Raw genomic sequence first — 19,728 nt, forward strand, 5'->3', positions numbered from 1 at the left:
GAATATATGATTACAATGCCTTTAGATTTTGACAAATAAATAAAATAACTGCAACCACTAAATGATCATGAAACTGTGCTATCTGTTGTTGTTTTTTTGACTTAACATTACAGTAACAAACAGGCTTTTTGCAGCAGACAACTTTTACCCAAACACACAGGGCTTAGTTCAGTCCGTGGCTGAGAGCTGTGTGACAGTCACAAATACTCAGGGAAGAAGGCCACCAAGGAGACACTCATATGACATCAAGCAAAATACATATACAGTAACCAAGCAACATAAAGTTTGGGGGTGCTGAAGTGCATTTCTGGTATCAGACAATGGAAAAGTGGATTCAAACTGCTGCAGAGTGCTGCTTGAAACACCCACTTTCCTGCATTACACTTCATAAAATGTCAAAAATGCACAAGCCTGAAGTCAAGTACCAAGCAAGAGACCAAGAAGTTATTGAAAAAAGAAAACATGTTAAAGTTACTCCCGCAATGGTGAGCTCAGTACCGAAAAATCTCAGAAGTAACTGAAGCTGGATGACATACTTGCTCCATTTTTGGCCTTGGCAGCTTTTTGGAGGAGTATAGCCTGGCACACTTGGCTTATATATGTCCCCTTTTCACTGCAGCACAAAAGAGGTTGGGAGGGTGGGGGTGTGAGGGCAGGACAGAAAATATCAAACCAGCGAGCTTATCTTAACTGGCCAGAACACCTGAGGCGTCCTTTCTGTTTCTCATCACTATGCGCATGTCTGTGCCTGTGGTTGTGCACCCTGGACTTCGTGTGGAGGGAGAATCATGAATACTAATGGTGTTCTCTGAAAGAGAAGGGTTGTGACTTGACTCTCAAAGGAGAGCGCTCAACAGCTCTCCCCAACATCCCCACACATACACACAGCACCTGACCTCCCTCTGCCGCCAAGAGATAAAGCATTGATTATCAAACATAGCTGCCTGTCATTAGCACAGTAAACCGTAATATAGGCCATTGGTGAAAGAGGACAGGACTTGTGAAGAGGGCCACAAGCTGGGTGGTTTTCAGTAAAGATGGTGCTTGCACTGCAGAACTCAGAGGGCTAAGGGTTCTACTTGTGCAGGACAGCGCAGATGTATGGGTGTAGGCAGCAGCTGACCTCATCAGTATGCATGTGCGACCTACAAGCAAACAACACCACACAGAGGACTACAAACAGTGGCTGTTCTCCCAAAGGAAGTGGAAGACGGGGAGCAGCAGTCATGGTTTCAATCTAAGAAACAAAGCAATATCAAAACACCTCAAGAAGATGATGGGGCTAATGAGCTGAACATAATATGGACTGGGGGTAAAGTGAAAAGGGAGAGTGGAGAAGAGAAAGAAAATAATTCAAAGAGAACAAAGCAATACATAGCAAAAAAAAGTGTTTAAAAACATCACTGGTATAGGAATGAATCAGTCAAAATTGTATAAGGTAGAGACAATCTGCTACAGATGACAATGGGAATCTAATTTATAAAGGTTGTTCAAAACGTGTGAATATACAGTATCTCTCCAGTTAGTTCAAGGGCACTGCATAGTGGGTTGCCATGATTACCAGAGACCAGCAAGAGGAGAGGCTGGGGCATCCACCACAGCAACCCTGTAATTAGCATCAACACAGAGAACAAGTATAGACCCTGTGGCTGCAGGCTATTTCACAGTTTAATTTAATGTGGGCAAACTCTTTTGTCATAATTTAATATTGCTGTAAATGACCATTTTCCATTTCTTCCTATTTTCACTTTTTGATGTTCATTTTGTTGATGTAATTCATATTTAAAAAATTGGCAAACACCAAAATTCAACCCTGCTTTGCTGAGGCAAATAATTATTGTCCTCTTTTACTCTGCAGCCTAGCAGTAAATAAAGCTTTGCTGGGGAATAAAACAATGGACGTGTTTTTCTTTGATGGTCACATTGCAAATTTGAACATAAAAGAAAAACACATTTGTGTGAGGCTCACACAAACACACACAAACCACTAGTACAGATGAAAGGAGGCCCAGGTGATGTGAGAGCAGTTGTAATTATGGCCTTGTCTGAATTTTAAATCAGTCGATGGCTTGAGGTGATCAAGGCCAACCTTCCATTTCCTGCATCCCTTCTTTCAGCCGCCTGTTTCCACAAACACAACAGAGGTTGAGCATGTCCTCAGTTGCCAAGGGTCAACAAATATGATTGGTAGGGAGTAAGATGAATTACGCTGCTGATTCTTGAAATTTAACCCTCACACACTGAAGAAGGCATTTCAACCTTGGGGACATTTCTATAATATATACAAAACTCTGTGCACATTACAAAGCATGTGTTAATGCACACACATACTCGTCCATTTGCTGGAACTCACTCGAAGTATCAATTAATCAATCAAATTTTATTTGTATTGCCCATATTCACAAATTGCAATTTGTCTCATAGGGCTTTAACAAGGTGTGACATCCTCTGCCCTTAACCCTCAACAAGAGTTAGGAAAAAGTACTAAAATATACCTTTTAACAGGGGAAAAAGAACTTAGAAACCTCAGTGACAGCCACATGTGTAATGGAGAACATCAGGAATTAAGTAGTTATATTCTGTCAACTGCCAAGGACAAAGAGATCCACCCAGCAGTAAAATATCTTGGAAGCTCACCATCTAGAACATCAAAGACAGCCTGAATCAAAATTAGCTTTTTAATCCCTTTAGCCCTATGCTGTGGGGTGCTCAGGTATGGATTACCTCCTATCATATATTTGCTTTCTGTTTTCAATCCGGGGTCATACAAAAAGTGCATAGGTGTGTGTCTCTGTGTGTGTGCATACAATCAATGTAGCCAGACACACCAACACAACCAGTCATGCCACTGGTGTGAAACAGTGATGATCACAGGGGAAAAAAAGACCTGTGAAAAGCTTATTGGTTTTTATTTAGAAGGATGTAGGCTGTTCACACCTTAGTGCAATCTCTCTAATTGCAGTGTTGGCTTATTCATGCATGGACTGTAAATATCTTATGAGGAACACACAAGGTGCTTTAAATACAACGCATCTGTACAGGACGATTCACAGAGACATTTAAGTCACAAGAAAGTCATAGGTTGCAACAAGAACTATCATATTCCCCATGGATCTAAGTGAGAGGCCAATGCAACACTAGCTGAGAAGCATATGCATGTATATATGTAAGGGGTCAGGTATCACAACGAGGAGAGCAAAGTGAAATGCCACAGTTTGACAAGACCATTCAATTAGCTGTAATCAGAGTAATGTAGGTGAAACATTGCAGCATCTGATTAGAGAGTAATGAATTGTTTTACAAATAGAAGGCTACAATTGGTCAGGCAGATACATTAGGTTGTTTTAAAACAGGCAGCTCTTCATCTGTCACACCGGATCATGGCAACGATGGAGGATTATAAACAATGGCAAATAGTGGGTCCCATGCTATAGCACAAATCAGATATTGGTTGCTGATCACTTTAAAGACACACAAGGAGATATGAGCATAAACCCAGTGCCGCATTACAACAGCTAATCCAAGATGGTTCCTCCTAAATGCTCACTGATTTCCATCCAATCATCACTTGTTGCAAACATGGTACATGTAAGCACAATTTCCTTTCAGCCCATATGTAATGCGCACAGTGTTTGTCTCTAGATAAATCCAGAAATACTTCTATTGGCAGTGCTGCATGTGTGTATTCATAGAGTAGGTGTGTTCCTACAAGTGACAACAGCAGGGGCTCATCCAGACAGATGTAGCGTTATAATGACACTGTGTGAAGAGAGCTGCAGATAAGACTGAGCCTTGAATCTCATAGACCTGATATGCTAAAACCTAGGAGTGGTTTCGAGGCCACAGTGACGGCTTAATGGATGACAGGTGCCTCCTTTCCTAGTGTACACTAAGATTTGTTTGGCGAGCTGTGCACCTGAAAATGGACATTTTTTGAAGGGTTTTAAAGCTGACGTGAGAGCAACCAAGTTGGAGGGAGTATGTGTGTCTATAGTGCTGTGATACAGTGTTGGGAAAATGACAACTAGTTGAGAAACTGTCTACTGAAAAGGCTCTTGAACAAGTGGGCCCTTATCACTGAGTGGGGTATTAATGCTGGTAATAAGCTACGCCACTTGGTTGACAAAACATGGAGGGCTGGCATTTCAGACAAGGGCTTGATATGCCAGACTGCAGTAGAACTTTTTATGATGGCGACTGAAATTGACTCCCCAGACAAGAGCAGCATTCTGTGTGCGCCGTTTTGTGATGATAATGAAAATTCCTGTGCTACTAAAAACAACGCAAACTGAATGAGAAACAGCAGCGTTTACTGTGTAGGCGTACATTAGTAATTGCGACAGCATACTGCCAGGGAAAAAAGAACAGCGGATACAGCCAACCGACAACTTATATTATTTTTTGCTTTTGCTTATCTGTTTTTTTTTTTTAATTATCTGTTTTCTGCATGCAAGACCACCAAACTTGCAGCACATGAGAACAGAAAGATGACTCAGAGGCTACTATGGTGCGCCGCGACATCCCGGCTTGAGCCTGAGCTCAAGGTTTGCTATGGAAATGTAGCCTTTCCTATCCACAGGGCAAACAGACCGTTTCTCTTGCAGGCCAATATCTTCTGGCAGCCATAAATCCACAGAGAGAGCCGGAGAACATTTTTATGTTAATTATGTCAATTTAAATAGCTTAGCAGCTCGAGATGTGAGAGGTGCAATCCAATTATCCAAGCTAGAAGGAAGAGAAGGCAGGAAAAGAAAAAAGAAAAAAGTAAAGGAAGAGGATAGTTTGAGGTGTACTTTTAGAAGGGAGAAAGTGTCTGTGTGCTGTTGCTCAGTGTTTCTCTCGGATGGACTGCCTTGTGCTTTTAGGGAGTGTACTTTAAAATGACAGAATAAGGAGGTGTGCATTGGGTCGGAACACTGTCAATTTTATATTGGAAAAATAAATGATTCACGCTCACTTACTGAAAACAGAGATGGGAATTGCTGATTGCTCTGTCAACACTTGGCTCACACTCAACATATGTAGCAACAACAACACAGATGAAAAGTGCTAATATGCTCATTTGTCTCATAATAAGTGAAGGTTTGTGAGACACAACTTTGACTGAAGAACAAACCAGAGATCATCCTGCTTCTCTCCCATCAATCACATCTTGCTACGTCAAATAAAACAATGTTTGACAAGTGTGCAAACAGCACCACAAATAAAGCAGTGCACATTACCATTACAATGTAATTGGAAAGCATGGCCAGTGCAGACCATGCTTTCAGCTGCATTTAAACCCAAATTGACAGCCAATTCAGCTCTTAGTGAAAAAAAAATTAAATAAATAGAGATATGCAGTCCCTCTTCATCCCTGTTTCTTTTTATGTCTGTTTTATGCAGTTTGTCATTAAAGTGTGACAAGGCTGGGTGGCTGGAAATCCTCTAGTTCTAATTTGTGTTTGTAAATTATGGGCTATGCTATAAACTGGCCGAAATAAATAAATAAATACAATCTGCATTTGTTTGTTGGCATTCATTTCACAAATAGCTTTTTAACTGTTAACTAATTCTACAACAAACCATATTTTTACTTTATATTTTACCTAAAATTGAAAAAATATATATTTTTAAGGATTTGATGTAACATGACACTTGCAATTAACACCATAAAAATTGATAATCAATTTGTCTTTGACAAGACCCTGAGAGCATTCCTGCATATCTCCTCTCTGGCGCAGGTTAGCCCTCATTAGTGTGTTCAGTCACACTTTGACTGTGAGAACTTGTAGCTGTGTGATGGGAGGAGAATGTGGATAACCATAAATCCATTGCAGTACCTAGCACTAGGGGAAAGGCTGCGCGCTGATAATGTCTATAGAGGCTCACCGCAGCCAATCGACCGCAGAAGGCTGAGGCTCCTCTGCCCATCTGACACCGGATTGATTGATACAGATTACAGGTATACTGAAGTGAGAGAGAGGAGAGTTGGAGGGGAGGTAAAGAGAGAAAAGGACAGACAAACAGAGAGAAGAAAGGCTTCAAATGGAATGACATGAGCATGAACATGCCCGAGATAAATAAATGCTCTTAATGGTGTCACAGTGATATATGTACAGGATGTTTGAAGGGGCATTGGAAATAAATTCAGAGGAAAAGGGGGAGAAGAATTGCAGCGGAAAAAGCTTGGGGTGGGGAACATCAAAAGAATCATCAGTGTGAAACTCTGCCTCATCCCTGACAGCTTAGGCTAAGAACAGTGCAGCAACTGATGCACCACAAAGCACTGAGCCAAAGACATATACTGTAGAAAGTAGGACAGTATAAGGAGTGCTCAGGCAATTATCAATGGATTTTCCTGAGTACACAATGTACCGTGACACACAGCATGCAAGTTTTAGCATCCCAACAACCAGTTGAGGTCATTTTTCCTTCAGTGTCTGCCATCATGCGTCAACAATCATGCTACGGGTGGTGATTACATGAATTTAATTTGGCTACAGTTCAACACATCGAACCCAAGATGGCTGCTGAGCTTGAAAGGCAGGCAGCAGAACCCAGCTGGCTGGGGATGTGCTGCAAAAAGCCCAGAAGGGAAGAGCTTCTGGAAACATCTTCTGCCAATTCGGGGACATGAATCAAGACACTGGCCTATGGGGAGTTGTGTCAGTGAGGTTGGTCACCTGGGCCAGGCTCCTTGCAGTCTTTCCAGACATGACAGAGATCAATAGATGGATGAACCAAATGCCTGGGCTCATGTACTCAACTTGGAGCTCACTGCCACCATAAATCAACTCAGAAGAAAATGAACTGTCATTGACTCCCTAAGTCTATGTCATTCCTCTCATTCATTCTCAAACATGGCATCTTGCTCAGCAAAATCATTGGTCAATAATTGGCTGATCAGTTCCAGTGTCTAGGAAAAGACTAACAAAAACATATGATCTTACCATGGCCCCCACGTGTAAGAAAGGGCATCCGGTTGATGGCAATGGGCACAGTACCATGCTTGTTGTGGAAGTGGTGGACATGGTGGGTGGTACTGAGGGAGGAGGAAACCCGTGCGGCCACGGCTGGGCAGGGGAACACCAGCAGTGCCAGAGAGAGCACAAGCCGGAACAGAAAGGCTGGACTGGCCCAAACCACAGGTGATGCTGCCGCTGGCCTTGGTACCAATAGCAACCCTCTGTCCACCTCCACTTCAACTTCCTGTTCCATGGGGGCAGGGCCTGAAAGGGACATAAGGCCCCTCCCCCTTACACGACACCAACAGGAAGTGAACATCTCAAACGAATCCGGGGCCCATGATCCCCCTGTTTTCAAGCCCAGGGAAGGGAAAAAGGAAAAAGAAAATATAAGCCAAAAAAGGGGGAAAAAAAAGGATCCTTTTTGAAAATCCCAAAAGTGACTGGAAAGAAAAAAAAAAGTGGAAAAAAAAATCCTTACTGAAAGGAAAGACCCCAAAAATCCTCCAACAGTCTAGTTGCGATATCCAAAAGCTTCTGACTGGATCCTTGAGAACTCCCACTCTTTCCCTAAAAATCTAACCTTGAGTAAAAATCTTAACCTCTTATGTTTGACATGCAATTTCTTGTCACCCTGAAGCAAACAATAACAGCTTGGCAGCACCAAATTAGCAAACACAAGACTCCATCTTAGCTCCTTGAAAAATATCTTGTGTACAGCACTTTGAGTTAATTGTTCGGCAGGGTTGCCTTCGCCTTGGGAAGATCTTCAGAGGGTTTCTCCACCTATAATCCAAGCCTCCATTGTGAAGAAAAAGACCCCCACCATCCCTTCAGCTTCGGAGACAACTTAAATGAGCAGTAGCATGGATAAATAAAAAACAGAGAGCAAAAGGGAGAGGCGAAAAAAGAAGAGCAGAGACAAGGGTGCTGTGATGAAGGTACAGCCAAATCCTGTTTCGGGGCTTTGAATCCCTGAAGGAGCTGCGAACCCGTTCAGTCTGCAGCGCAGAGCAGGAAAACAAGAGATGAATAAAAAGAAGAACAGGACTGTGAAGAAATGAAAGATGGTGTGAAGGAGGACAAAACGATCGTCTAGTTCCAAATGCGGCGCTGCTGATTCCCTCTCTTGTTTTCTGACAAAATAAATCAATATGGGTCACAGAACGCACACCAGCACCAAGAAGACACCTTCACTGGATTAAACCATAACCTTAACTCTGAACCAGCATCAGAGTGGTCGCTGTCCAGTTCAAAACAACGATCCTCCAATCCTTAGACTTGTAAGCAAGCTCCGTTCTACGAGTGATTACTCTTCAGAAAATGATTCAGTTTTCTCTGCCCCTTTAAACGCTGCTTTCCAGGGTGGGAGGCAGATGAGAAGCAGCCGCTGGTCCTCTCGGTGGAGCTCCGACACAGGGTGCTGCTGCTGGCTTGCTGGGAGAGAGTCTGATGATGATGCTGCTGCTACTGCCGCTGCTGCCTCTGCTGTGAAATTCATGCTAATTGAATCAGAGGCTGCAGCAGCGAGTGCATCCTTCCTGCCCGCACAGTTCTCCCTTTCGCTTTTTCCTCCGATCAAGTCAGACAAACCCACTCCCCCTTAAATAGCACATGCACGCGGCTCCGTACTAAGCAGGGCAAAAACCAGGGGGAGAAACAGAGCTGTGAAAAGAAAGGTGGACACACTCAGATCCTTTGAATGCACTGGCGGTGACTATGATACGCTGGGCAGAGCAGAGACAGAGGGAGTGTGTGTTTGTATGTGTCTGGTAGGAGCTGAGAGAGAGAGCGAGAGAGAGAGCGAGAGAGAGGGAGGGGAATGAGTGGAGAAAATTGAAGGAGGAGAGCACGCACACAGAAAAGATGGGAGGCACACATGCATGTCGGGTTAGATGTTTGGACACACGCGCACACACAGGGACTCCAGACAGACAAAGACAGACACAAACAAACAATCACACGAACAGATTTTTTTAAACCAATGGATTGTCTGTCGACAAGCACATCCTCTGGAGTATGTAAGACAGTCATATACTAGTGTGTGTGCTAGGTCTGATTAGTAAATGTATAGTAATTGGAATATAAACTATACATTTGGATTACTTCAACACTAAACGTTTAAAATACTGGTATTTAAGGAAAAATGTAGAAGCTCACAAACATTTAGAAATATGAATTTCTTTTTAAATCTTATGATGAGCAGTTTGTTATAGAACCTCTATAAGTCAGACTCCATTTTCGTTCATTAAATCTTTTGATTTATGATTTAAAGTAGCTAAATTATAAAGACGTTATAAATAGGTTATCATGCAACACTTGACGTCTAACCAAAACTGTAATTGATGCTGATTTCAGTTATTTATTTTTGTAATCAGTTACTATCAACCCTGTGTGTGCCCACTAGTCACAGCATTTTACAAGGGGTCCAAAAAGTGTGAATACATGGTGGACCAATGCTGCAAAACGATTAGCGCCGTTGCTTCAGGGTCAGAGCAGAAGCGTTAGAGTCTCTGTGTGAGTACCTACCTCTACACTCCTGCTGACCTGCGCTCACTTTACACTTTAATTATAAACACAGACACTCATCACAAGTTATTAGAGCCTGAACAGGACTGATGTTTACTTTGTTTTTGTTTGATTTGCTGGGGACAAATCAAATATAATCAAACCTAGACCTAGTAAAGAAATTACATATGCATATAGTAACTGCCAAGAAAAGGTGTAATGTGTATTACTGCGGTGCCAAAAGGTGCAGTGAAAAATGTTGGGTGCACTTAAAGTGTTAAAAAATTAGTCTGGAGCCCTGTTCTAGTGCAACTACAAATGAAACAAGCAGATAATGATGAATTCATGAGGGGGCAGTGAGCATCCCTGACATCAGCTGAATCGACTACACAGTGAGAAATTTAATTAGGACTACATCTCCCCATCCCATACATTTCTCATATTCTTCCAATGCATTAATTCTTCTTTCTCCTTATCAATTATTTCTTCTCTCTTTTTGTCTTTTGGTTCGGCCCCTCTGCACTCAGCACCTACTCGTTCAATCCCAACTCCTACTTATGCATGTTTTTTTTCTCCTTGCACACCATATACTCATTTTCACCTATTTTTGTCAAAGAAGAGGCCAGGGACAGAAACAGAAAAAAATGGCAGGTGAGGAAAACAAGAAAACCCTGACAAAAAGAGTAGTGGGGAAAACAAGGGATGCATAATAATGATGCAGAGAAAGATGTTTGCAGTGCAGAACGAAATGCAGACACAGGATTGAAAGGGGAGGGGAATTAGGAATGAGAGAGGGAGAAAAAAGAAGAAGGGGAGAGAGAGAGAGAGAGAGAAGTGAAGGGAGATTGTGTGCCAGATAAATCATGGCTGATAGAGATCTCAGCTGGGACAGGAGCTCAGCGTCATAGACAAGAAGCAAGAAAATTTGCCAAAACAGGAAAGGCCATTCTAGGTCTTCTGCACTGATGGAAGGAAGGAACTATACTCATTTACTCACTCATTACACACACATGCACAAAGACACCAACAGGTTGAAGACAAGAGATGCTGTGTTTGCTGGTGTCAGGGTGAAGGACATCCGACACCCAGGGTGACCAGGACACATGTCCTGATTTTACATGTGAACTGCCTGAACTAACTTAGACGAAAGATGATGAATTTTACAAAATCAAGTTGTTTAGAAAATCCATGTTTTGTTCCTAAATATAAGATGAAAGGTTTTGAAACAAGGTCATTGGACCTTATTGAGGCCATGGGCTTTGAATAGATCATCCTGATCCATTGCATATTTTTCTGTCTCCCAACCCAATATTTCTGCAGAGCACTGGAGATAAAGGACAGTTCGATCCAATCGAAGGCTTTATCAGCATCTTGTGTAAATGGTGCTGCTGGCTTAATTTGGTTGGTTGATTGATGGGGCAAGAAATATTTTTAAATAAAGGTATTTTAGCAAATTTAAATGTTTTTGCCATGAAAAAAACATTATCAATGTAATGTCGGAAATAGAACCAAACAGAAAGGGAGAAGAAAGGAAAAATATTGAAAACACAAACTAAAAACTATGTAAATGTCAAATGAACCTCTATTTACAGCCAACTACTTTTAATGAAATGTCTTAATTATGGTTTTCATGATCAAACTCTAACCATATTTCAAAGTATATAAAACATGTTCTGTGTTCCATTATAAGACTGTTACTGACACCATAGCTGTGTCCTTGCGAGGACAATGTGCAGACTGGGAACTCATTACGACGAAAAACACAAAGGACTGCCAACACCTGCTGCTCCACTCCCCTCCAGCATAGGAAAAACAGGGAATACAGAGCACACAAATACACACAGGTGAACAATCACTCCAGACACATGTACACTAATTGCGCTGCACACACTGCCACCAAGGTCCTCATTGTTGTGTGATGCAACATCCTGGTCCCTGAGGCCAAAAGCCTTGGCGCTAAATACTCCACCCTCAGCCCAATGAAACTACAAACTCCACAGTCCCTCAGGGGAAGTGAGGTCACCGATAGAGGAAATGGGATTAGTTTACTGACAGACTTGGGATCAAAGCCTCCTGTCTATAGTCTAATCCTGAGGAAACCGTCTCTCCATTATACCCCTAATTAATTACAGTTCAGACACCACTCGATGTTAAGAAGCAACAGTGAAACACAAAGTGAGAGGGGATTTTCTTTTCAAGGAAGAAGACTATTAAGGGTGGTTATATTAACAATGTTGATGCATAGATGTATTTCAAGGGTGTAAGCAGCAATATACATGACACCCAAAGAGGGAGTAGAGGAAAGGCTTGGATTGGGTGAGGTCAGCCAAGTAGGACATGCAGAATCTTGTTGCTCGCACAGCAAGGGTAGGCGCAACACAAAAAGCAGGTCATCAATTTTTTACTCCCGTCTCCTGTTTATGCTATTCAGTAGCTTTCTACCATACTGAGTTCCCGGTGTCGGTCGCTTATGTAAGTTCTCTGTTGGGAAACTTCCTCCATGCTGAGCGCCGATGTTGGCTACTTATATAAGACTATGACAAATAGGTTTGCATTAGCATTGCCAATTGTAAACTCATCTACCACAGAAGATATTCAAAATGACTTTGTGGAACAATAAATATGCCTGATCAAACTTTATGGTCTTCCTAAAACTCAAGTTCTTGAAAGATGTCTACTCTCACTTCAAGAATTTAAAAAAATATATTCATTACAAAGTATACGTTGATTTCACTATTCCATTCTTTTAGACTAATTGTATGGCAATTCTCTCTGCCTGAAATTATGCAGAAAAAAATGAGGGCTTGATATTCGACACAAAGGAAGTGCCTCTGCTGTTGATAGCACTTCTATTCGTCCAGGTTGCGGATATAGCGAACATGGCAACTGTGCCAACTATAACTGGCAAAAGAAAAAAGACATGTGGTCAGAGGAGGTAAATAAGGTGAAGTGAGGTGAACAGTGACGTGAGGCCGAGTGAGTCCAGTACCATAATAAACAACTGTTATTAGTATTATTATATATATATGCTCATTATTATTTCTGAGGCTAAGGAACCATCATGGTTCTAGTTACCATTGGAAGAAACTAAAGTTTAGAAGTAACTAAGGTTTAGAAGTTAAAGACATGTTGTAGACCAAACCAGCCATCATAACTTCTTTCAAGGAGACTTATGATGCATCACTTATAACCTTTGTGTTTCAGAGAGAACAAAACACAAGGCTGCATGACTAGAAAATATAAAAATAGATCATTTCAGGCATTTGAACAAAACAGAAGTCTAATCTGTTCTGGGGAGTCTCAAACATAAACTGTTCTTTTTCTCTGTAAAACATTATAATGTCATTTTAAGTGAATGTAAAATATGCAGCACAAAGTCTTGTCAGTGTGCTGTCTAAGGCAGGGAAGGGCAGTCACATGGGACTGCAGCCTGTTTATGGCCTGTGATTCATACTGTTTATTTATTCACTTTAATATACTACTCTACGAGAAATTTGGCAATTAAGGTCTATTGGTTTTCCACCAACACAGCATCAGTTATTCTGCCAGTAATCATATGCATACATTCAACCACCAATGCCCTCAAAGTAAACCACAAAAAAGAGCACGATGGTGAATGAAAGCAAGATATTAAGCCATCAATGCAGCTGATGGGTGAGTGATCGACAAAGAAATCCACTAATAACATTGTGGCTACACCAGCTGTGAAAAACAAGAATGCAGAGTTAAATGATTGTATTGTTAAGGTGTTTAATGATTGCAGGAAAAGTGGGGTCGAGATGGATAATGAGAGATATTTGACTTGCTGGCTTCAATAGTAGCTTGCAAGTAATGGGGAAAAAAATACGGAGGCTAAGGAAAATGGTGTAATGCAAAAGAGAAGATTTGGATGAAAGACAGAGAGGAAAAACGCAGCGATAGTATATGTGGTAATTAGAGGGGATGGATTAAAAAGAGTGTGTGTGTTGTGGGCACAGGAAGCATCAGCTCGGTAGAGAGAGAGAGGAAAGATAACTGGCTAGGGGGGTGTCTCCTGTTTCGCTTGAATGGAGGAGCAGGTTGCACACATCTTAATCATGTGAAATGATATATCCTCAAGGGGAGAGAGGGGGAGACAGAGAGGAGATGAGGGAAAACATATAAATCACTTTCCCCCTCTCTCCCCATTTCTTCCTTTACTCATCACCATAAAAGCCATTTTCTTTGATATTTCATTAACGATCATACTCTCAATGACATTGTCTGCCAATCTTATGTTAGCTCTCCCTGTCTTATTTAATTGGGTGTTTGGTAATTACAAAGATCTGATACCTATCAGTGGGCTGAGATGTTGAATATTTAATCAGCACAGGTATGGCTTGCCCCTCAGGGGGCTGTAATAGTGTATCACCCTGGTCTCATCAGCTGAGTCAGCTTCTTTTTAGCCCACAGTCAAAATTATTGACTGTCTTGACAACACAGGAGCAGATGGGGCTCAGGCCACGGCTGATGCTCCAAGGAAGCTACTTGATCACGGATACATTTTGAACTGATCTCTACAAAGACTGGTGCTGTCGGATGTTCTTTTTTTTAACTTCATCTTTGTCAGAGAGAAGCACCAAAAGTGGTAGGCAAGAAGATGCAAGTTGTGTTTTGGTGCTAAAAGATATTGATATTGATCGGACTATGTCTGCTCACAGTTAGCTACACACACCTGCAGAACAGAAAGAAGGGGAAAAAACAGTTGTGAGGGAGAATATAATCTTAATGAGACAGAATGAAAAAACAGATTTTTGACAGAGCTACATAAGTATTTGCATACGTTTACTGTATACAAATGCATTCCAACAGTGTTGATATGCCCAAAACTTATTGAATCAATGGTAAAGAGTCTAGTTTGTGGGTACAAGTTATTAATTCAAGAGAACAATTACTGATTGGTGCCACAATTTGAAAACAGATTTACCCATGACACCTGCCAAGGGCTGTAGATTTCATCTCTACAAAAACAAATTGCATTGTCTTTTTCCGCCTCTGTGCTGCAGAAATGCAAAATAAAAGTGCTGCTGGTAGGCTGGCAAGCTTTTCCCATCTCTCTCTGTCTCACCTCTACTTATCTTCTCTCCATTGCTTCCTTCCTCCCCCTCCAGCCATCCATCCATCCATAGCTGCAGCCCAGCTCTCTGCGGTGAATCAGCTGTCACTGTCTGTCCCTCCAGCTGTGGACCCAGCTGTCTGGGCCAGATGGGCTCATCTCCACCTCAGCTTCCCTCATCCATGATGTCTATGAGGGGCCCCCTAACCTGAGGCCTAACCTGGCCTCTGTGCGTATTAGTCTCAGTGAGCCAAAACAATATGGTAAAGCGATGTTTCTGGTGCACTTTGATGGAAGAAATGAGGTGTCAGTGCAACTTACACCGTGACTCCAAGCTGCTATGGCTCTTTACTGTTATTAGCACATAGCAGCAGAAACCCTTTTTGCAAGTGATTACTTCTTGACTTGCAACAACTTCAGAAGGTGATTTACAGGTTTACTGGGACCTGAAAACGATTCCTTTCTATGTGCCATTGTGAAGGCAATAATCAGGGTACATGCTCAAAGGTTGGTGGGGAGGGAGAGTGCCTGCTAAAGCTATTCCAGAATAATACTGGCTCACAGTAATCTCCTGCACACAGGGAGAAATTTTGACAAGGATTTAAGGATTTTAAATACAATTTCTATACGCAATGAAAGCCCAACGGTAGCGCTGGGGAGAGAGGGGGCCAGAGCATAGTGCAAGACAGGAAGTTAGGAAAGGAGAGGGGAGAAAGAGAGAGAGTACGAGAAAGAGAACGAAAGAGTCATCATCTTTCTGTGGCGCCAGATTGCAGAGCTCTAGGGTATGAGACATCCCGGTGTTTAAAATGCCTGCTGAATCACATCTAATTTATCCACCGCCTATGTGAAGAGGACAAGCAGTTAATGTGAGAGTATTGTGAAAGGGGGTGAAAAAAGGGAGATCGTCAGAACGACAGACAGAGCGCCCTGTACAACAGCTTATTTAAGGCCTAAGCCGTTTATGATGCTTTGTTGGTGTCCATGTTCGATAAATGGAAGTGCCTATTGATTTAAACTCCAGATAGGGAGAGCCGAGGCCCCGCTGATATCACTGAGATTAACACACAACAACAATGAGAAATCTGCAGGGAACAGATTGGGGAGAAAAATCTTTTGGCTTTATCCTGCACAAGAGATACATGGCTTGAGCTGCAGTTTTATCTATGGTTAATAACATACATGGTTTTCAAGAGATTCAATGATATTTGTGTACAGTAGTTGAATGCAGATATCCAGACATGTTTGACTGTATTTAAAATTTGCAGAGGGATTTGCACATTCACGTGTGTAATAAGAGCAACCTGTGCAAGGATCACGCATGGAGCACAGCTTCATAATATGTTCTTATGGGAGTTGCTCAGTTAACACACAAACATAGGGGCGGTGTGCCATGAGCCCTAAGTAGTTTGCAACAAAAGCTTCTGCACTCTCTTAACTAAGACATTTACCGCCCCAAAAACGTACATTTACCACATTGGTGTATTCCTGTAACTGATTTTATCAAGCAGCAATAAATCTACTGAATATATAGATCTGTTCTGTGTTATGCTAATTGGCTAAACAGGCTGGATTACAGGCTCTAAATAAAACCTGGAGCCAAAACCATATAAGCTCTGAGCAACCAAGATATGAAACAATCAGACATTTCTGGGAAACACAATTAAGCACTGCTGAGACTACACTGTTGCTCTAATTAGGCATGATTTGAATCTCAGGTCTTAATAGGTCTTAACTCAACTGTAATCAGTTATGCTCCTTTTCAGCACATTTGTTAGTAGTTACACTGTTGTAGTGTGATGTAAACACTGATAGTGGATATATTTCAGTACAGTAAATGTTGTATGGCCAACTTTGCGAATCTTTTGGTCCCGAGTAACAGTGACAGTTAATTATTGAAATATAAAGTTTACATAAAATACTCAGGGGCCTCAGGGAAGAGACTATATGACAAGGAAAACTAATTGAAACAGTAGAGATTCTTTATCCAGGAGAAAGGACTGTAATAAGTGGAGAGTAAAGCAGATAATAACCTAAGCCAGACCATATCTCTCGGCTCCTCCCTGCACCGAGTGTCCTTCTACCAGGATGTCCCAATATTCTCTTGATATTCATACCTGTCATTTTAATCCTTCCCCCACTACACAACCACACAGCTTAAACTTTTTTTCTAGTCTCTATCATTCTCTCCCCCTGGGAGGCAGTCTGGTCCTAATCCCTATTTCTGATGTTTGCTGCTTCTTGTGTCATCTCTTATCTAGTGGAGAAACCCTTGAAATAAACACTTTCCACCGATTTCCCCTCAGCAGAAAGCCCCCCCCCCACACATACACACACACACAGTTGTCTGTATACAGTTTCACTTATCGCCCGCAAAGTACAACTTTTCAAAAAACAGAAGCAGAAAATATCCTTTTAGGGTATGTTTTGGGTGAATTTGTGCCTACATTCAGACAGATTGTGTGTGTGTGTGTGTGTGTGTGTGTGTGTGTGCGCACACTATGTTGTGAGTGCAGCATAAGTACAGAGTCTCTGCTGCAGTATAGCTGACTGGAATCAGGATTTCAGAGTTAATGGACAGGGTGACTGCTGCCTCCTCAGTGTGTCAGCCTTCATTACACGCTCTGCACACATACGCCGCCACCGCCGCCGTCCGCAACAGGGCAACACACCGGCTGAATACACTTAGGGAAAGCCAAATACAAATGAAAACTATTCAGTCTGTGCACCAACCTTTGACAGTATTGTGTCAGGTCTGGTTACTTTGTTGTGTGGTTTGACTCTCAATCAACACAAAGGTTACTTCAACACAATTTCTATTTCTATTCCTTCTCTGACCTTCTCTCATCCCCCACTGTTGAGTGTGCCGGATCAATGATATTGTTTATGTGTATGTCAGCTAGTGTTGTTTACTGCTCCCTGTTAAATTTCTTTGTGGGGATTTTTTTTTTTATATCAAAGCCAAAGAGTAATCTGTGGTGCCCAGCATGTTTACCAGTTGGTGCTGTTTGACAAAAAACACCTTAGATTCACCTAAAGAGCCAGGTCCCTACAAAAGCATGTCTCTATACTTTCAACTGACCCCCAATTGGATTGTTCACACCTACTATAGGTGGGTTAGTTGCTGGGAATACAGAATGCAACTAAATCATCATTTATAGATCTATACTGTGTGGCAAAGCTGGCAACCCTGCTGCTTTTCTACATCACAAATCCCTGCAGTTAACAAATCAATCTTAACTGCAGATTTTCTCCAATAAAGCCAATAAGATGTAACCGTAACGACAAGTTGGCTGGGCTCCTGTGGTTGGAGTTGAATTTTGATGCCTTTTTATACGTTTAACATGGACTCGACGCTTTGATCTTGAAAACTTCAGGGTGAAATTACATCAAACAGTACCTCAATTGTGAGGGAGGAAAAGTTGTTATTCAAAAAACAGATGTCCAGGAATGTCCTTTTCCACACTTATTTCACATCATTTCATTCTCCCTTGTTGTCTCCCTCCGTTGACAGCCAATATTGCTTCAACTCAAAAGACGACCTTAACCACAAGTGCAGGGCTCCTATCGAGTGGCTACATGAGGGCTAATTAGGGATGAGGCTGATGGAGACATCAAGTTCTAGAGCTTATCTGTTGACTCGCAGCAGCACAAGGTTGAAGGGTTAACATGTCCAGGTTATCAATAGGCAGATGCCTGCTTTGAATATGTGAACATGACTTTCCATCATTGTATTGACTGCTGCTGCCCATCAGGATGGCAAAAAGTGCAGTGCTGCACATTTTAATAGCCGGGGACTGACAGAGTTTTAATTAGGATGCGTCACCAAAATGATTATCTAACAATAACAAAGTAAATCAATGGATAAATACATTATACATCTTAATCTTTTGAGTTAATGTCTTAAAAACTTTGGTTAAATGTGTTCTTTTCCCCCACAGTAATTCTCATATAATTCTCCCTCTTTCTCATCCTCGTGCACAATGTGTGCACACATTCAGGGCCGAGGCATGAGGCGACATCGCTAACATAATAATTAGTTATCAAGCCTTTGTCTTCTTCTCCAGCAGATTTAATGACCTACAGTGTCTGTATCAGTGGTTATTAAATTGAACCATTTAAAGCCATCACAAACAAAGAGAGCGACAGTGTAAAAAATGCACAAGTGCTCACCACAACAAACACACACAGTCATAGTGCTGCTGTAAAGTGGTAACATCATGACAAATCTATGATCATGTGTATTGATCATAGGCTATTACTCAGCTGTTTATAATGCAAGCACCATTCATGATGCGAGTGATACATTTTGCCTCTCGTCGGTGAGGTATAGACCACATTCAGATATGTTTTCAGCCACATTCATGGAGCAGTGTGTGGGCGAATGTGTCCTGTGCTACACTGAAGGACCGCCTTTCCAACTGATGTCCTCTGCGTAAGAGGAAGTACATACTCATCTGGGCTTTCAAATCGCATAATTCTGGCTCTGTCCATGATTTAAAATATTTTCAATCCACATAGAGATATGTATTACAATTGCATCAAAAATCATGGACTGTTTGGTGTGCCTGGAGCATGCCGAGGAATACAGCCTGTATCTACATCTTTTAACTCCCGGCAGACTAAAAATGGGAAGTGCATTGCTGCCTCCTGACAAAACAACATAATTAGTTTTTCGCAAACAGAAACTATGTATGTCTTGATTTCTACACACACACATATATATATATATATATTGGGGAGTGAGATCAATCAAGACGTGATGTGAACTGATGTGTTTAGAGCTGTCTACTTGAGCATTTAAAACACAAGGTCACACGAATGGATGTATAAGCACAACAACTTTAATAGCTCTCGAGTATTTCGTGGTGGGAAGTAAATGAATGCTACCCCGGGTTAGCCAAATATATACAATGTTTAAGATCCGTGATTGATTTCAGTCAAAAACACTGTCAATAGGTGTTCTTTTATTATTTTATGAAATATTTTGGAGTGTATCATCAAAATGCTTGATTGCCTCTATATGGTTATTTCATCTCTATATGTCAGCCCCCCATGCCGTCCTGTTCAGGGTGTACCAGGACTATCACCCTATGTCAGCTAGATTGGCGCCAGCTTCCCTGCAACCCTCAAGGACAAGTGGTCTAGAGATAGATGATGGATAGATGGAAGTATCATCAACCTCAGACAGTAAACAAG

At 41.7% G+C, this 19,728-nt stretch overlaps 1 protein-coding gene across 11 annotated transcripts in view; it reads right to left on the minus strand.

Annotated features, from left to right (window-relative positions):
• nrxn2b (neurexin 2b) overlaps window positions 1–19,728 on the minus strand; it is a 618,875-nt gene that overhangs the window by 197,548 nt on the left and 401,599 nt on the right. Inside the window, exon 1 of one of the 11 annotated variants that reach the window (XM_020100239.2) lies at window positions 6,933–8,704. The exons of the other annotated variants lie outside the window; for them this stretch is intronic. Within the exon in view, the coding sequence (XP_019955798.1) occupies window positions 6,933–7,266 (334 nt within the window). The 5' untranslated portion in view covers window positions 7,267–8,704. Of the gene's footprint in view, window positions 1–6,932; window positions 8,705–19,728 lie in introns of those variants that run through there. 11 annotated transcript variants of the gene reach the window in all.

The sequence above is a fragment of the Paralichthys olivaceus genome, chromosome 22 (assembly GCF_024713975.1).
Source record: "Paralichthys olivaceus isolate ysfri-2021 chromosome 22, ASM2471397v2, whole genome shotgun sequence".
Lineage (NCBI taxonomy): Eukaryota > Metazoa > Chordata > Actinopteri > Pleuronectiformes > Paralichthyidae > Paralichthys > Paralichthys olivaceus.